Source organism: Xenopus laevis, chromosome 3L (genome assembly GCF_017654675.1).
Source record: "Xenopus laevis strain J_2021 chromosome 3L, Xenopus_laevis_v10.1, whole genome shotgun sequence".
NCBI classification, from domain to species: Eukaryota; Metazoa; Chordata; class Amphibia; order Anura; family Pipidae; genus Xenopus; species Xenopus laevis.
The window spans coordinates 134,372,662-134,390,967 of record NC_054375.1 but is presented as its reverse complement, the minus strand read 5'-3'; the positions used below and the strand labels follow the sequence as shown (position 1 = coordinate 134,390,967).

At 40.6% G+C, this 18,306-nt stretch overlaps 1 protein-coding gene and 1 non-coding gene across 2 annotated transcripts; one reads left to right on the top strand and one right to left on the bottom strand.

Annotated features, from left to right (window-relative positions):
• The first annotated feature begins 3,598 nt into the window (after positions 1-3,598).
• trnap-ugg lies at positions 3,599-3,670 on the top strand. The gene has a single exon. It is a non-coding gene; the product is annotated as a tRNA-Pro (tRNA).
• Positions 3,671-7,915: 4,245 nt separating this feature from the next.
• On the bottom strand, positions 7,916-17,555 carry tmed4.L (transmembrane p24 trafficking protein 4 L homeolog). The gene is made up of 5 exons (XM_018253461.2): positions 17,201-17,555; positions 13,394-13,494; positions 12,053-12,178; positions 9,994-10,140; positions 7,916-8,816 (listed from the first exon to the last, which is right to left on the bottom strand). Exons 1-5 carry the CDS (start codon positions 17,361-17,363, stop codon positions 8,667-8,669), a joined length of 687 nt encoding a protein of 228 aa, XP_018108950.1. The 5' UTR covers positions 17,364-17,555; the 3' UTR covers positions 7,916-8,666.
• Between the last annotated feature and the right edge of the window lie 751 nt (positions 17,556-18,306).

The window sequence follows — 18,306 nt, the reverse complement described above, 5'->3', positions numbered from 1 at the left end:
TAAAAAAATCAGTTTGGGGTAGAGTCATTAGGGGGTGCTTAAAGGAAAACTTTACACCCAAAATCAAAATTTAAGCAATAGATAGTTTATATCATATTAAGTGGCATATTAAAGAATCTTATCAAACTGGAATATATATTTAAGTAAATATTGCCCTTTTACATCTATTGCCTTGAACCACCATTTTCTGATGGTCTGTGTGCTGTCTCAGAGATCACCTGACCAGAAATACTGCAGCTCTAACTGTAACAGGAAGAAGTGTGAAAGCAAAAGACAGAACTGTCTGTTAATTGGCTCATGTGACCTAACATGTTTGGTTTGTTTGTGTGCACCGTGAATCCTATGATCCCAGGGGGGCGACCCTTATTTTTTAAAATGGCAATTTTCTATTTATGATTAACCAATGGCACATACTACTAGAAAAGTATAGTATTATTGAAATGTTTAATTTACATGAAGCAGGGTTTTACACAAGTTGTTTTATGCAATATATTTATATAGAGACCTACATTGTTCAGGGGTAAAGTTTTCCTTTAAAGGGGTGGTTCACCTTTAGGTTCACTTTTAGTATATTATAGAATGGCTAATTCTAAAGCAACTTTTCAATTGGCCTTCATTATTTTTTATAGTTTTTGAATTATTTGCTGCCTTCTTCTGACTCTTTCCAGCTTTCAAATGGGGGTCACTGACCCTTATATAAAAACAAATTCTCTGTAAGGCTACAAATGTATTGTTATTGCTACTTTTTATTACTTATCTTTGTATTCAGGCCTTCTCCTATTTGTATTCTAACCTCTTATTCAAATCATAGTTACATAGTTAAATTGGGTTGAAAAAAGACAAAGTCCATCAAGTTCAACCCCTCCAAATGAAAACCCAGCATCCATACACACACCCCTCCCTACTTTTAATTAAATGCTATATACCCATATCTATACTAACTATAGAGTTTAGTATCACAATAGCCTTTGATATTATGTCTGTCCAAGAAATCATCCAAGCCATTCTTAAAGGCATTAACTGAATCAGCATCACAACATCACCCGGCAGTGCATTCCACAACCTCACTGTCCTGACTGTGAAGAACCCCCTACGTTGCTTCAAATGAAAGTTCTTTTCTTCTAGTCTAAAGGGGTGGCCTCTGGTACGGTGATCCTCTTTATGGGTAAAAAGGTCCCCTGCTATTTGTCTATAATGTCCTCTAATGTACTTGTAAAGTGTAATCATGTCCCCTCACAAGCACCTTTTTTCCAGAGAAAACAACCCCAACCTTGACAGTCTCCCCTCATAATTTAAGTCTTCCATCGCTCTAACCAGTTTAGTTGCACTTAGTCTCTGCACTCTCTCCAGCTCATTTATATCCCTCTTAAGGACTGGAGTCCAAAACTGCACTGCATACTCCAGATGAGGCCTCACCAGGGACCTATAAAGAGGCAGAATTATGTTTTCATCCCTTGAGTTAATGCCCTTTTTTATGCAAGACAGAACTTTATTTGATTTAGTAGCAACAGAATGACACTGCCCAGAATTAGACAACGTGTTATCTACAAAGACCCCTAGATCCTTCTCATTTAAGGAAACTTAACTGCCATTTAGTGTATAACTTGCATTTATATTATTTTTGCCAACGTGCATAACCTTTATCATTTATCAACATTGAACCTCATTTTCCAGTTTGCTGCCCAGTTTTCCAGTTTAGACAAATCACTCTGCAAAGTGGCAACATCCCGCATGGAACCTATAGTTCTGCACAATTTAGTATCATCTGCAAAAATAGAAACTGTACTTTCAATGCCCACCTCCTGGTCATTAATAAACAAGTTGAAAAGCAAGGGACCTAGTACAGAGCCCTGCGGTACTCCACTAACAACACTGGTCCAATTAGAAAATGTTCCATTTACCACCACTCTTTGTAGTCTATCTTTTAGCCAGTTCTCTATCCAGGTACAAATACTATGTTCCAGGCCAACATTCCTTAATTTAACCAGTAACCTTTTGTGTGGCACTGTATCAAATGCATGGTTGCTAGGGTAATTTCAACCCTAGCAACTAAATTGCAAACTGGAGAGCTGCTGAATAAAAATAACTAAAAAAACACAAGTTTTAAAAATGAAAAATAATTGCAAATTGTCTCAGAATATCAATCTCTACATCATACTAAGGGGCAGATTTATCAAAGGTAGAGGTGAATTTTCGAATTTGGAGTCAATTGCTGGACTTTGAAAAATCAAAGGGTTTTTTTCTGGAAAAAACTTTCAATCAAATTTGATTGAATGTGCTATTCCTTTGAATCGTATGATTCGAATTTGGACCTATTAGATCAAAAACGGACCTATTTGACCAAAAAAAACTTCAACTTAATTTCGGTTGGTCTTTTTGAATTCGAATTTCGAAGTTTTTTCAATTTGAAATTCGACCCTTGATAAATATGCCCCTAAAAGTTAATTCAAATGTGAACAGCCCCTTTACCAAATTGGCTGGTATCACTTAGGGTTTACAGACTCATCCAGGTTTTTATATATATATATATATACTGTATATATAGCTTTGACCCAGCACCCACAGTATCTCCAAGACTGGATCAGAGTGCGAGTGTTTGTCTATGTATATATATATATATATATATATATCTGCCCATGTGGTAGATATCCTTTTGCTGAAATGAGTCGCTAACTTATTTTTTCACTTAATTGTTACTTCATACAGTTGTTGCATTAGTGATTGCTGCTGCCATGTTTCTTTCTCCTTCACTATCCTTTCCTTTGCTATAGCAACTGGACACTGTATGTGATTTGAATTACTTTTGAAGGCGGGCATTTGGGGTCTTGACGCGTACATTTGAAATGCTCCAGATCCCCTGCTAGGCTTGACACCCAACCAGTTTTTTACTCGCCTAGTCGGTAAAACACCTGCCGGGGCCAGTATTACAAATTTACCGGCAATGTAGCTGCCAGTAATTTGTAATACCCTTAACAAAAGCCCTCCTATAGAAATGTACCTTTTCTTCGTCATCTGGTCCTCTCGTGGCATGGCCCCACCCCTTTTGTGGCATAACCCCCATGGCTCCACCCCTTTTTGCATCACAGGCCGCCCCTTTAGTTACCGCCCCCACCACTGGGCGGTAAAGTTTTTTCAAAAGGTGCCAACTAGGGATGGGCGAATTTTTTCGCCTTGTTTCTCCGCAAAAATGACGCCCAAAGACTTCTATGGTGGCGTGCGTCAAAGAAAAAAAAAAGACGCGCGTCAAAAAAAATTCGCTGCACCCATTTGGCGACATTTCGCTGGCGGTAAATTTTTGGCGAAACAGGTCAAATTCACCCAATCCCAGTGCCAACCCTATCCCCTGCTAGTGTTGTATGCGCAGAATCATAGTCTTGGCTACAGAGAGACACTTTCTGGGTAATTGCAGTTCAAGTAATTGGCTCTAGTTTAGGAAAGAAGCTTCTGCTACATGAAAAGGTAATTCAGCAGCACTGCATAACTGAGGCTTTTCCTATGAGATAGGTTTGTTGGGCTTTCCGTGTCTTTTAAATGGAATATAATGGAACATTCATGGACCTTGGATACTTAAGTGTAATCCCAAAGCATCTCATCAGCTGGCTCGTTGGTCTAGGGGTATGATTCTCGCTTTGGGTGCGAGAGGTCCCGGGTTCAAATCCCGGACGAGCCCAGTTTTTTTTCCATCTCATCCCCAGAGCTAAATTTAGCAGTTAGTCTGTGCTGCTCTCATATTACTTGTGTTACTCAGGGAACAGTGTAAATCACTGTCAGATATGACTCATTGTACATAATAAAACCTAATCCCACTGAGCTAGTTCACAATTAATGGCTGCCAGTCAAAGCCTCAGGCACTTCGAAGGCATAAATAATGTTTATAGAAATACAGATAACACCATTATAAACTGAATTCTGAACCAACACCACCAGCATTTTGCTACATACCTGTAACTTAGAGGAACCAATCAGAAGTTAGTTCCCTCTGGTCTATTGTAGATGTAAAATGATGAAAATAAATACCTTACTGGTTGAGCAAACATTGCCTGTGTTTGTGTTAAAGGGGATGTTTACTTTCAGACAGGCCTGTGCCATTCACTTGGGAATCCTGCAGAGTGATAGGCACCCATTATTTTTTAAAAAACAAGTTCAATTAGGAAAATGTTAACTTTCAGTATGATGTAGAGAGTGATATTCTGAGACAACTTGCAATTATTTTTCATTTATTATTTGTGTTTTTGGCGTTATTTAGCTTTTTATCCATCAGCTCTCCAGTTTGCAATGTCAGCAATCTGGTTGCTAGGGTACAAACTACCCTAGCAACCATGTGTCGATTTGAATAAGACCGGAATATGAATAGCAGAGGCCTGAATAGAAAGATGGGTAATAAAAAGTAGCAATAACAATACATTTGTAGCCTTACAGAGCATTTGTTCTTTAGACGGGGTCAGTTACCCGCATTCGAAAGATGTAGTCAGAAGAAAAATGCAGATTATTAAAAAACTATAGAAAATAAATAATGAAGACCAATTGAAAAGTTGTTTAGAATTTGTAATTTTATACTTAAAAAATAACTTAAAGGTTTCACATTTGGACACTAGTTGGAAGGTGAATATCCCCTTTAATCCGAGGGCCGTGGCACACACACTGTGATATCAAGTGCTAGTGACGGGTAAAATCTTATCCAGTGCAGGCAATGACCCCATCAGAAACTTTGGGCCCCCCAGTTACTTAGGTAAGTAAGCCCTAGCAACCTTAATAGCTATTACAGTCCCAAGCCTGACAAACACAACAAAAAAATAAATCACAACCAAAACTGTCTTTAAATATCACTGTCTAGACTCTAGATCTTACTTACATATCTGGACTACTCCTTAAGGGTTAGTTCACAAGAGGAGATTCGGGGAGATTTTGTCACCTGGCGACTAATCGCCTCGTCTTCTGAGTGACAATCTCCCCGAACTGCCTCAGTATGTTTTCCCATAGGCTATAATGAAAAGTCGCCTGCGCTATAAACCACAAGCGGCGATGCGTTTTCCATAGTCGCCCGAAGTTGCCTCTGTGAGGTTGCTTGTTTTTGGGTTTATAACTCAATATACATCTGGCATAGAGCCGTTGTAACTAGGGATGGGCGAATTTTTTCGCCTCGTTTCGCAGAAAAAATTACGTCCATAGACTTGTATGGCGGCGTGCGTCAAAAAAAAAAGACACACGTCAAACCAATTTCGCCGCGCAACAAAATTTTTTTGACGTCCATAGACTTTAAAGGGCATGTAAAGGCAAAAAAATAAAATCCTATTTTTAATTCTTTAATGAAAAAGAAACCTATCTCCAATATAGTTTAATTAAAAAATATTTACCGTTTTTATAAGAAACCTGACTATGCAGTGTAATTCTTGCTTCATTTACTGCTGTGGATAGGAATTGCCAGATGGTCCCTAACTGCTGAGCAGGGAAACAATCATACTTATGAACAGCAGGGGGAGCCACCGCCTTACTTCCCAGCCATGCAGAACTCAAACAGCTTTGTTTATGATGATCCCTAAGCAGCCCAGACCACACTGAGCATGTGCACAGTCTTAGTCTTGCAAAGATGTTTAACACAGTTACAAGATGGTGACCCCCTGTAGCCAACTTTGAAAGCATAAATTATTTGTTTGATTAGGCTTGTGCTGCAGTAAGTTCATGTTTATATTTAGTATACAAAATACAGCATTTCTAGCCTTATTCTATTTTAGACTTGACATGCCCTTTAAAGGTGAACAACCCCTTAAACATAAGGAAACCATGCATTCCCCTCCCAAACACAGACTAAATGATTCCACTTACACTTAGAGATGGTATGGTCACAACTCTCCTTTATTACAATCAAAAATAGCGCCTCCGATTCAAGTGTTTTTGACAAACTATTAACAACAACCCTGTGTGTTAGATCTGCCATACATTTAGCCAGTCTCTGTACAGCAAGTTGTGCAAGGAAACTTGTATTTGCAGCTGCAGATCTGGCCGGTATGTACTTCTGTGTTGGCTACAGAAAACCAGTGGGCTGAATCCCACCATCTCTATGAATTCTTTCTAGATCAGCCTCTTGTGAACCTTTCCTTCCATGTGTTGCTTATCTGACTGCAATTGGATTCTTTTTGTATTAGAATGTCAATTATGTATTTGCGGACAGTGGACAGAAAAACTGAAATTGGCACTAAAACTACAATAATCCCCCCCTTCCCCACACCTGCTATAAATACATATCCCCAAAACAATATTATTCTGCTTTATTACAAAATAATCCAGGTATTATATTACTGCTTATCTGAACTATATACATGATCTAGTGTCTGTTGCTGGCAGATATTCCCAATTTCCCATGTATCTAGGGTTGCCACCTTTTCTGGAAAAAAATAACGGCCTTCCTTTATTCTTGCCGTTTTTTTTCTATTAATAACATTGGCCTCAATCATTATTTTTACCGGCCAGGCCAGTAAAATACCGGCCACGTGGCAAGCTTGCATGTATCACAGGTGTGTGGGAATGGCTACCAGAACATCACTGTAAGGGTAGGACTTCACAAACGTTTTTCGGTGCAATCCGACGCACTGCATCAAAACGCTGGCGTCAAATCGCATGCGACGGAAATAAGGTAAGTGAATGCATTGTCGGATGAAGTCGCAGCGTTGATCCGACACGACCGGACTGTCATATTTATATGGGATGCAGCGAATCCACTATTTTGGATTCGGCCGAACCTCCGTGAAAGATTTGGCCGAATACCGAACCGAATCCTAATTTGCATATGAAAATTAGGGGTGGGAAGGGGAAAAAATTTTTAATTCCTTGTTTTGTGTCAAAAAGTCACACAATTTCCCTCCCCGTCCCTAATTTGCATATGCAAATTAGTATTCGGTTTGGCCGGGCAGAAGGATTCGGCCGAATCCTGCTGAAAAAGGCCGAATCCGGAATCCCTAATATTTATCAAAGAATGAAGTTAAGAGATCGCCACAGTCGCTGGAGTGAAATTCTGCCACTCTCCATTCATTGCTATGGGATTTATCGATGGGTGGATGTGAAAGTTCATCCTTTGATAAATACGAATGAATGGCGAGTGGTGGAATTTCACTCTAGAGGATTGTGGCGATCTCTAACTTTACTCTTTGAGAAATATACCCCCAACTTTAAAAGAAACATTCACTAAGAGGCCCATTTATTAAAGTCTGAATTTATCTCACTATTTTCTAAAAAATACTCCGACCAAATCCACACCGGTTTTTTCCCCCCGTATTTATCAATACATTTTCCTGAAAATGTTCCGTGTGGGAAAAAACCCAAAGAAAAACCAATTGTAGGAATTTTAGGATTTTCCACCCGAAAACCGAATTTTTTATTTCAGATTTTTGTCTCAAAAACCACAAAATCTTCAGATTATTGCATGAGACCCAGCGCAGATATCTTTGGGGCTTCTCCCGTTGACTTATACGCAACCTCTGCAGTTCTGAGATGCCGGATTTCGCATTCTGACTTTTCCCATCCTCGGGGTATAATAAATCCCGAACAATTCGAGTTTTTTTTTCCCCACTAAAAATGTTATAGTAAAAAAACCATGAGTTTTTCGGGTTTTTGGCATCCGGAGTTTAATAAATAACCCTCTAAGTCTCTTGCAGCAAATGAGTCCATTATTTTCATTTTCAAGTTACAATACAGATTGGACTAGGGATAAAACCGGCGACGAGCAGACGCAGAAGTACTTGATAAATCTTACAAAGCTGCCATAGACCATTTCAAATGTTTGCCATATTTAGAAGTGTGTGCAGCCGTGCAGTGGAGAAGTAAGAACAGTTCTGATTGGTAGAAATGTTGTCATTGTTTTCTCAGTTGGATAAAGAGAAGCAAGCATACACAGGAATGCACTGTTCAGTCACCAAAGCACTTAACAAGTAACTTTCTTTATTGGGCAACGGGTTCAACTCTTCTGGCATGACTTATGATATATGGAGGATATCAGTGTACATTGTAACTAGGGATGCACTGAATTTTGGATTCGGCCGAATCCCCGACTCCTTTGTGAAAGATTAGGCCAAATCCCGAACCGAATCCTAATTTGCACATGAAAATTAGTGGTGGGAAGAGGGTAATTTTTTTACTTTCTTGTTTTTGACAAAAAATTGCGCGATTTCCCTCCACGCCCCTAATTTGCATATGCAAATTTGGTTCGGCCGGGCAGAAGGATTTGGCCGAATCCTGCTGAAAAAGGCTGAATCCTGAACCGAATCCTGGATTTGGTGCATCCCTAATTGTAACTGAAACACTGCTCTATGGATGCCACTCTGCTGTAGACCTCATAGAGGTAGGCAATGGGGAGAATACTTTCTCAGCATGGTAATATTACTGCCAAAATGTCGGAGGTGGGCAGATTAGAACATACTGTATGAGTACAGATGGTTAGCCACTCCACCATTCTGACTGTACCCTCCCATCAGAAAAACGGTTATACAAGTATAAAATGTAGTGGCATCACCTGAGCCGAGTCAGTTACAAACACACATTTCTGGCTTGTTATTAGTTGGAATTTTGTGTGAGCTAGTTTGTGTACGTGGGTATGTGCCGCATGGGTATGTTTATTGGTGTGTTGTGGGCGTATGTCTGGAGACATGTCAAGTAAATGTACAACGTAAGAGGTTTCAGACCAGCTTCTTGGCTTCAAAGAAGCTCTTGAGATGTCTCATTTGCCAGATGCCTGTCAGAATAAGGATGAGGGTCTGGGCAATGGACCACCACAGGACTCGCTGGTTGGTGCTTTCGCTGGTCAGTCGGAACCGCTCCTCTCGGTACTGAAAAGGAAAAAGTGGCATGTTAGATTTAAAGGAGAACTAAACCCTAGAAATGAATATGGGTAAAAATGCAATATTTTATATACTGAACTTATTGCACCAGCCTAAAGTTTCAGCTTGTCAATAGCATCAATGATCCAGGACTTCAAACTTGTCACAGGGGGTCACCATCTTGGAAAGTGTCTGTGACACTCACATGCTCAGTGGGCTCTGAGCAGCTGTTCAGAAGCTAAACTTAGGGCTCGTCACTAATTATCCAGCAGAAAATGAGGTTGGTCTGTAATATAAGCTGATGCTACAGGGCTGATTATTAGATTCTGATGCTAATTGCACTGGTTTCTGTGCTGCCATGTAGTAATTATCTGTATTAATTACTAATCAGCCTTATATTGTGACATTTCTATTCTATGTGTACTGTATATTGTGAGTGGGTCCCTAAGCTCAGTAAGTGACAGCAGCACAGAGCATGTGCAGTGAATCTGCATAACAAAGATGGGGAGCTAATGGGGCATCTTTGGAGACACAGATCTTCCCTGTTAAAGGCCTGGGGTTGCCTTGGGCTGGTACAACATTTCTAGCTACTTCTTTAGTTAAGCTTTAGTTCTCCTTCAAGGGCAGTGGCACACGCTGCTACTGGGGGGAGATTAGTCACCCAGCAACAAATCGCCTCTTCTTCTAAATGCCTTCCCACCGGCTAGAATGTAAATTGCTGACAAGATGGAACTTGGATCACTTCGGCTTTCCAAAGTCGCCCAAAGTTTCCTCGTGAGGCGACTTTGGAAAACAAAGCGATCCGAGTGCCATCTCACTGAAGATTTACATTCCAGCCGGGGGGGGGGGGAGTCATTTAGGGGAGATTAGTCGCCCAAATATGAGGCGATTTGTTGCTGGGCGACTAGTCTCCCCCCAGTATCAGCGTGTGCCACTGCCCCAAAGAGGCAGCTTTATAACATGAAAGAAGTTGCCTTGAGATCAGAGGACAAGCAGTGTTTTCTTTAAACCCACATCATGATTTCCTATCATATCTCTTTCCCAGGTTGGTGATTCAAACCATCCCATGCTCCACTTTTTCCCTCCTGTACAGGGATCAATCAGTTATCCCTTCCTCCACAACCATTTCTTTCTGCACCTTCACAAAGGGAAAAGCCCTTGTACACCATGCTGCTCCCTCCCTCACCCTCTGGTAGTTCTGCTCCTTCTGAATTTGCTCCACTTGATCCAGCAGCTGTCGAACCCGAAGCTGCAGCTCTGTCAGTTTGTCTTTTGCTGCAATCTCCGGGTAATTATTGGTGTGTTCCCCGATCTGGATGTCTAAGTGAACTCTCTGAAACATATGAAAAAAAGAAAAAGGGAGGCCCAAATCATGTTGAAACATTCTGGCTAGTTTTTTTTTTTATAAAGAGCAAATAAAGTTTCAGCGCTGCATTAAAAGATACTTGCAAATAAAACATGCAGATAAGAGACCAAATAGCCCTATTGGGATGTGATCTAAAGGAGTGAGATGGATAAACAGAAGAAGTTCAGTCTCATGTATAAGACAACTGTCACACTGATATACAGTTAGGTCCATAAATATTTGGACAGACAACTTTTTTTCTAATTTTGGTTCTGTACATTACCACAATGAATTTTAAATGAAACAACTCAGGTGCAGTTGAACTGCAGACTTTCAGCTTTAATTCAGTGGGTTGAACAAAAAGATTGTATGAAAATGTGAGGAACTAAAGCCTTTGACAACATGTGGTCAAAGGAGCTCTCCATGCAGGTGAAACAAGCAATCCTTAAACTGCAAAAACAGAAAAAAATCCATCCGAGAAATTGCTACAATATTAGGAGTGGCAAAATCTACAGTTTGGTACATCGTGAGAAAGAAAGAAATCACTGGTGAACTCCGCAACGCAAAAAGACCTGGACGTCCATGGAAGTCAAAAGTGGTGGATGATCTCAGAATCATTTCCATGGGGAAGAGAAACCCCTTCACAACAGCCAAACAAGTGAACAACACTCTCCAGGAGGTCGGCGTATCCATATCCAAGTCTACCATAAAGAGAAGACTGCATGAAAGTAAATACAGAGGCTGCACTGCAAGGTACAAGCCACTCATAAGCATCAAGAATAGAAAGGCTAGATTGGACTTTGCTAAAAAAAAAAAAAATATATAAAACCTCTAGCCAGCACAGTTTTGGAAAAACATTCTTTGGACAGATAAAACCAAGATCAACCTCTACCAGAATGATGGCAAGAAAAAAGTATGGAGAAGGGGTGGAACAGCTGATGATCCAAAGCATAGCACAGTTGTGTATAAAACATTTGGGAGGCAGTGTGATGGCTTGGGCTGCATGGCTGCCAGTGGCACTGGGACACTAGTGTTTATCCATCATGTGACACAGGACAGAAGCACAAGAATGAATTCTGAGACACTGTCTGCTCAAATCCAGCTAAATGCAGTCACATTGATTGGGAGGCGTTTCATAATGACCCAAAACATACAGCCAAAGCAACCCAGGAGTTTATTAAAGCAAAGAAGTGGAATATTTTTGAATGGCCAAGTCAGTCACATGATCTGATCCCAATTGAGCTGCATTTCACTTGTTGAAGACTAAACTTGGGACAGAAAGTCCCACAAACAAACAACAACTGAAAGCCGCTGCAGTAAAGGTCTGGCAGAGCATTAAATAGGAGGAAACCCAGAATCTGGTGATGTCCATGAGTTCAAGACTTCAGACTGTCATTGCCAGCAAAGGGGTTTCACGCAAGTATTAGAAATGAACATTTTATTTTCAGTTTTTTTAACTTTTCCAATTACTTTTGAGCCCCTGAAATGAAGTGATTGTGTTAAAAAAATTCTTTAGTTCCTCACATTTTTGTGCAGTGTTTTTGTTCAACCCACTGAATTAAAGCTGAAAGTCTGCAGTTCAACTGCATCTGAGCTGTTTCATTTAAAATTCATTGTGGTAATGTACAGAACCAAAATTAGAAAAAAAGTTGTTTCTGTCCAACGATTTATGGACCTAACTGTAGAATTCCAGTCATTTCCCTTGCAGATATTTTACAATTCAAAGCATATTCAGCCACACAACTACAACATCTGCATCTGTAGAATTGGCACATCACTGCCTGAGGTACTAGGGAAGCTGACAAGGTATTCAGTAGTTACACGGTTGGGTCAGGCTGCTTCTTAAACTCCCCCCCCCCCATCAAATCCATACAGAAGAAGGACATTATTCTGGCCTTACCAGCTTGCCTCCGGCAAAAAAAGACATTCGTGTTGAGTTGGAGTGAAGGCAAATTTGGTGCTCACCCGGCATATGTGACGTGAAGGTAAATCTCCCTTCAGATCCATACTGTCTGGATAGGATGACCTAAAAGAGACATTAAGCACAATGAAATACCAATGCTCCTTAATATAAACTCACATAATGTGTAATATAGAACAGAATTTGACCAAGGGGGCCTTATGCAAGCAGGATCAGTTGGGCTGTGGGTGGCAAGATCCTCTTCTAGACTGGACGAGTGTTAAAGGAACAGTAACACCAAAAAATGAAAGTGTTTTACAGGAACAACAATATAATGCAGTGTTGTCCTGCACTGGTAAAATCTGTGTATTTGCTTCATAAACTCTACTATAGTTTATATAAACAAGCTGCTGTGTAGTTATGGGGGCAGCCATTCAAGCACAGGATACACAAATAGATAACAGATGCGTGCTGAAGAATCCCATTGTATAATATAGAGCTTATATGTTATCTGCTGTGTATCCTTTCTCCCTTTTCAGCTTTGAATGGCTACGCAGTGGCTTGTTTATATAAAGTATTTTAGAATTTGTGAAGAAAACAAAGTTTTACCAATGCAGGGCAACAGTAAATTACATTTTCATTACTTTAGGACACTTTCATCTTTTGGTGTTCCTTTAACTTGTACTTAAAGGAAAACTATACCCCTCAAACAATGTAGGTATCTATAAAAAAGATATTGCATAAAACAGCTCATATGTAAAACCCTGCTTCATGTAAATAAACCATTTTCATATTAATATAGTTTAGTAGTATGTGCCATTGGGTAAACATAAATAGAAAATGGCCATTTTAAAAAATAAGGGCCGCCCCTGGGATCATCTGATTCACGGTGCACACAAACATACTATACATATTAGGTCACATGAGCCAATTAACCGACAGAGTTCTGTCTTTTGCTTCCACACTTCTTCCTGTTACAGTTAGAGCTGCAGTATTTCTGGTCAGGTGATCTCTGAGGCAGCACACAGACCAGCACAAAATGGTGGCTCAAGGCAAGAGATGTAAAAGGGCAATATTTACTTAAAAATACATATATCGGTATGACAAGATTCTTTAATATGCCACTTAATTTGATATAAACTGTTGCTCAAGTATTCATTTTGAGGGTATAGTTTTCCTTTAAAGCTGTAGAGGATTCCCACCATCCACAATGTAACATTACTAACAGGTGCAACTGTCTGTATGCTACTGAGCTAATCACATAATGCCTTCCAGTAATGCTGGACTGGGGGAGGCTTACAATCCAAAAAACAAAGCAGAAAAGGGGGTCACAGCCATTACCTTGGCATCGCTGTCTTTCACCTCCACGTGCATACCAAGACCAGGGGTAGAGGGGAGAAATGTCTCAGATTGCTTGTCCCATAACTGGGTTTTGTAATTACCTGGAAAGGGACAGAAAAATGTAGAAGGAAATGAATAAATTAAATATAGAGAATATGCCTTAAAGGGGGGTTCTAATTTACAATAACTTTTATACTACATTATAGAATGGCCAGATCTAAGCAACTTTTCAATTGGCCTTCGTTTTTTATTTCTTAAAGTTTTTGAATTATTTGCTTTGTTCTTCTGACTCTTTCCAGCTTTCAAAAGGGGATCACTGACCCCATCTAAAAAACAAATGCTCTGCATGGCTACAAATGTATTGCTACTGTAACTTTTTATTGTTCATCTTTCTATTCAGGCCTCTCCCATTCGTATTCCTGTCTCTTATTCAAATCAGCGCATGGTTGCTAGGGTAATTGGGACTCTGGCAACAAGATTGCTGAAACGGCAAACTGGAGAGCTGCTGAATAAAAAAAAATAAAAAAAACGAAATAATTCAAAAATCACAAATAATACAAAATGAAAACCAATTGCTACATTATACTAAATGTTAATTTAATCTGGTAGCTAGGGTCCAAATTACCTTATCAACCATGCATTGATTTGAATAAGAGACTGGAATATGAATAGAAAGAGGAGTAATAAAAAGTAGAAATAATAATATATTTGTAGCCTTAGAGAGCATTTGTTTTTTAGATGAGGTCAGTGACCCATTTGAAAGCTGGAAAGAGTCTGAAGAAGGCAAATAATGCAGAAACTATAATAAATAATGAAGACCAATAGCAAAGTTGTTTAGAATTGACCATTTTATAACATACTAGAAGTCAATTTAAATGTGAATCATCACTTTAAAGCATCACATATACTTCGTTCGAGACATTGCTGTTTGAGGGTACAGGGGTAAGTTCACCTTTAGGTTAACTTTTAAGGTGGCCATAGACGAAAAGATACGCTCGTTTGCCACTAACGGACATGGCTATATTGGGGGTAATCTGAACATTCGGCCCCATGGCCAAACGATCAGATTACGATGAGAGCGCAATGGGCTCCGGCGGGATCAGTCGGGACAAAATCAAACCTGTCCAATCGACCAAACGAAAAATGTTGGGACTCTCCACACATGGCTTGGCAGGAAGTTTTGACCTGGGAAATCCTTCAAAATACTGTCAAAACCAGACAGGTTGCAACCCTAATCTATATTCTGCTTCATAGTTAAACCCAATCCTTTAACTGCAGGTGTGGGATCTATTATAGAGAAATCAGTTATCCAGAAAGCTCTGAAATACAGCAATGCTAATTTATAAAAAAAAACACTTATTTTTGACAGATTTGTTTTTTTTTTTTGTATCTGTGATAATAAGAAATGAACTGCACTTAATAGTAACTAAGCCATGTTGAGGTGAGTATCTTAGAATTTAAATGCTTTTCGTGTACGGTATTGGCCAGATTATTGTTTGGGTTTCATAAGGCTGAAAACCAAACAGAAAGTTCAGACCCGAACAGGCCTTACAAAAACCGAACTGTTCAGGTCAGTGTTGGACTGGGATGCCAGGGGCCCACCAGAAAACCTTAGACCAGTGATCCCCAACCAGTAGCTCATGTGCAACATGTTACTAACCAGCCCCTTGGATGTTGCTCTCAGTGGCCTCAAAGCAGGTGCTTATTTTTGAATTACAGGCTTGGAAGTAACATAGTAAGTAAAGTTGAAAAAAGACACATGTCCATTGAGTTCAACCTTTTTTTTTCCTTTTTTTTTATATTAACTACCTATCTGCCAGTTGATCCAGAGGAAGGCAAAAAACCCATCTGAAGCCTCTCTAATTTGCCTTAGAGGGGGAAAAATTCCTTCATGACTCCAAAATGAACCAGTCCCTGGATCAACTTGTACTATGAGCTATTACCCATAACCCTGTATTCCCTTACTTGCTAAAAAGCTATCCAACCCCTTCTTAAAGCTATCTATTGAATTAGATATTAGAATTAGAGAATTCCACATCTTCACGGCTCTCACTGTAAAAAACCCCTTCTGAATATTTAGGCAGAAGTGAGTTTTAATTGCATAAAAATTAAGTATATTGCCAAGTAGAGCCTCTTGTAGGCTGCCAGTCCACATAGGGGCTACCAAATAGCCAATCACAGCCCTTATTTGGCACCCAAGGGACTTTTTCACGCTTGTGTTGCTCCCCAACTGTTTTTACATTTGAATGTGGCTCATGGGTAAAAAAGGTTGGGGATTCCTGCCTTAGACTGTGGGCCCACCTTAGACCATGGACTCACTTTCCAAACTATTTTTCCTCCTCTCCTCACTCAACCTCTTTATTATCCTAGTCTTTTATATCTACTTAATATATTCTTCCAAACCTGATCTGATTGTACTATATAATACACTGTTTTTTGAACAATAGGATTTTGGTTTAAATACAGGAAGTGCCTATTTCATCCCCTTTTTCTCTATACCCCCTCTACCCATATCCTTATCCTTACTAACAACCCTCCCTTTCCCTTCCCAAACGGTATACCTGGTAACGCGTAGAGAAATATGTATGCTAAATGAAAGTATGCTGTATAACCAACCTGCTTTATTTTATTTTTTTTTGGAAAACAATAAAGAATATTTGGAAATTAATATATTCTTCCATTATTAAGCATTTGCTTCCCATAAAGAAATAGGGAATGACCATAAAATATGCTAAATGTTTAGAAGCAAGAGGGCCCACCACCACCGGGAGGTTTCCTGGTATCCCGGTGGGCCAGTCCGACACTGAAACCGAACAGCAGGCAACCCTATCTCAGAATATCACTCTCTACATCATACCAAAAGTTTTCTTCTTCGTCCAAGCGATCTTCTTCCTATACTGATCGGCGTTTGGCGGAGAATGCGCAGTAGGAGGCATTTGCCGGTTGGATCTACTGCGCATGCGCCCAAAGTTACCGATTTCTTTTTTCATAAAGTTTGTGATTTTCGGGACATGCGCAGTAGATCAAACTAGCAAATGCCTCCTACTGCGCATTTGCCGCCAAATACAGGAAGAAGAGCGATTGGACGAAGATGACGCCCGTGAACTTGGCAAGAGAGGACCTGCATGGAGGGGTGAGTAACAAGTTAGGGGCATTTCCCCAGGGGGGGGGAGGTAGGCCAGGAGGGAGGGGGTCTGCGGGGGGAGGGGTTTTGCGCTGAAAGGGTTACCTTCTCCTTTAAGTACAAGCTCATGAGCAGAACACTGTGGGTCAGTGATCATTACTGCCAAGTGCCTAGCAATGAGATCCCGAGTTTTATTTTGACCTAGGCCATATTGATTTTCAGCAGTGCAAGTGCTCACACCCAGTGTCAGGAAGGTACAGAGTACAGTGTTATAGAGTTGGGTGATAAGTGAGGGAAATGTTCATGCATTCACTGGGGGTCATTTATCAACACTGGACAAATGTGCCCATGGGCAGTAACCCATGGCAACCAATCAGATTGCTGCATTCATTGTTCTACTTGCAGCTGGCTTTAAAAAGCTTATCGCTGATTGGTTGCTATAGGTAACTTTGCCCAGTGTTGATAAATGAGCCCCACTGAGTCTCCTAGAAAGTGATCATTGTGAGACATCAAGCAGCCTTGCCTTGGGAGGTGCCAATCTGATCTCTGTGTTCACAGACATTGCTGACACTCATGTGGGCAGAGTATCTATAGTAACAGACAAGCCCCGGCCCCTGACTGTATAATAAGAGCTAAGGGGGTCACGTTGGAACGATTACCATGGTAACTGCTATCCTGCTCACCTATCACCATGGTCTCATCTGGGATTTCCTCAATAAAACACCGCTTTTCCGTCTCGCCAATGTGGAAATAAAGTCCTCTTGATAAGCCAAGCTGTAGTAGTCCAAGGAGTAGCAGAAACATCCACGGTTTTGAGGTCCCGGAACATAAATCGAGGGGAGACATGACGTTCAGGTAGAGACAGCAAAATAGGCAAGAGACACCTCCAGCGTACCAGGCCTCGCTCTGGACAACAGCCTGCTGTTATGATTGGATAACTGTACCGTAGGAATTAGATCAAATCCATCTCAAAGCGAGGCCTGAAACGCCAGTGCCGGCAACGTCGCCTTCAGGCAGCCATCTTTACATCCTGGTCCGGCGCGGCCACGCTGTGTTTGCTGTTGGGCGGGGCAGGTCGCCATAGATGTTACTTGTGATAGAAAGACGATTTTAATAAGTCGTTTTGGCGCATGTTCCTTTAAATATTTTTAGCATTGCAGCAGAGAAGTCAGTGAGCTCCGTGACATCACAAGGGAAATGCGGGGCCCTAGTCTTGAATTTATTCCATGTTCTTTGCACTATTAATTAATATAATTAGGGTCCATGTTTGATGTGTTACTATTGGAACAGGGATATTCCTGACTCATATCCAGAAGCAGCAGCAACAGTCAAACTCAGGACTGGGATTCACAATAGGCCCTGGCGTTTCAATTACACAGAGGCCCAAACAGCCCCCCACAAGCCCAATATATAGTGAGTGTCTCTGGCATCTCACAGCAGCCCCTCTGGTATTTGTCTGACTCCTCAGATTGGCAGTTTGGGCCTGACTATATGTTGTGAGGTTCTCCATGGAAACATTTGTTTTGTGTGACATAACACTCTCCTGTTGTGCAGTCCTGAATTCCAGGTCAGTTTTTGCCCTTTCCAGATCCCATAAATATAAATCAGGTTCCTGGGAAGACCACCTGTGCTCCAATGGGAAGGTCTGTCAAAACCCTGTGGCCCCTACAAGAATCCATGGCCATGTAGTAAAGTTGAACTCTTGACTATATACATGCAAACATGGGCACTTTTAGTTTCAGATTTATTTGTGAGTCATCACTCTTTCATGCTGCAGGGAGAAGAGCAG

Excerpts from the sequence above, each read along its gene's own strand:
- tmed4.L (XM_018253461.2), bottom strand. The coding sequence starts at position 17,363 with ATGTCTCCCCTCGATTTATGTTCCGGGACCTCAAAACCGTGGATGTTT. Across the intron at positions 13,495-17,200 it reads AGATGAGACCATGGTGATAG|GTAATTACAAAACCCAGTTA; the intron begins GTGAGCAGGATA and ends GTCCCTTTCCAG. Across the intron at positions 12,179-13,393 it reads TGAAAGACAGCGATGCCAAG|GTCATCCTATCCAGACAGTA; the intron begins GTAATGGCTGTG and ends TGTCTCTTTTAG.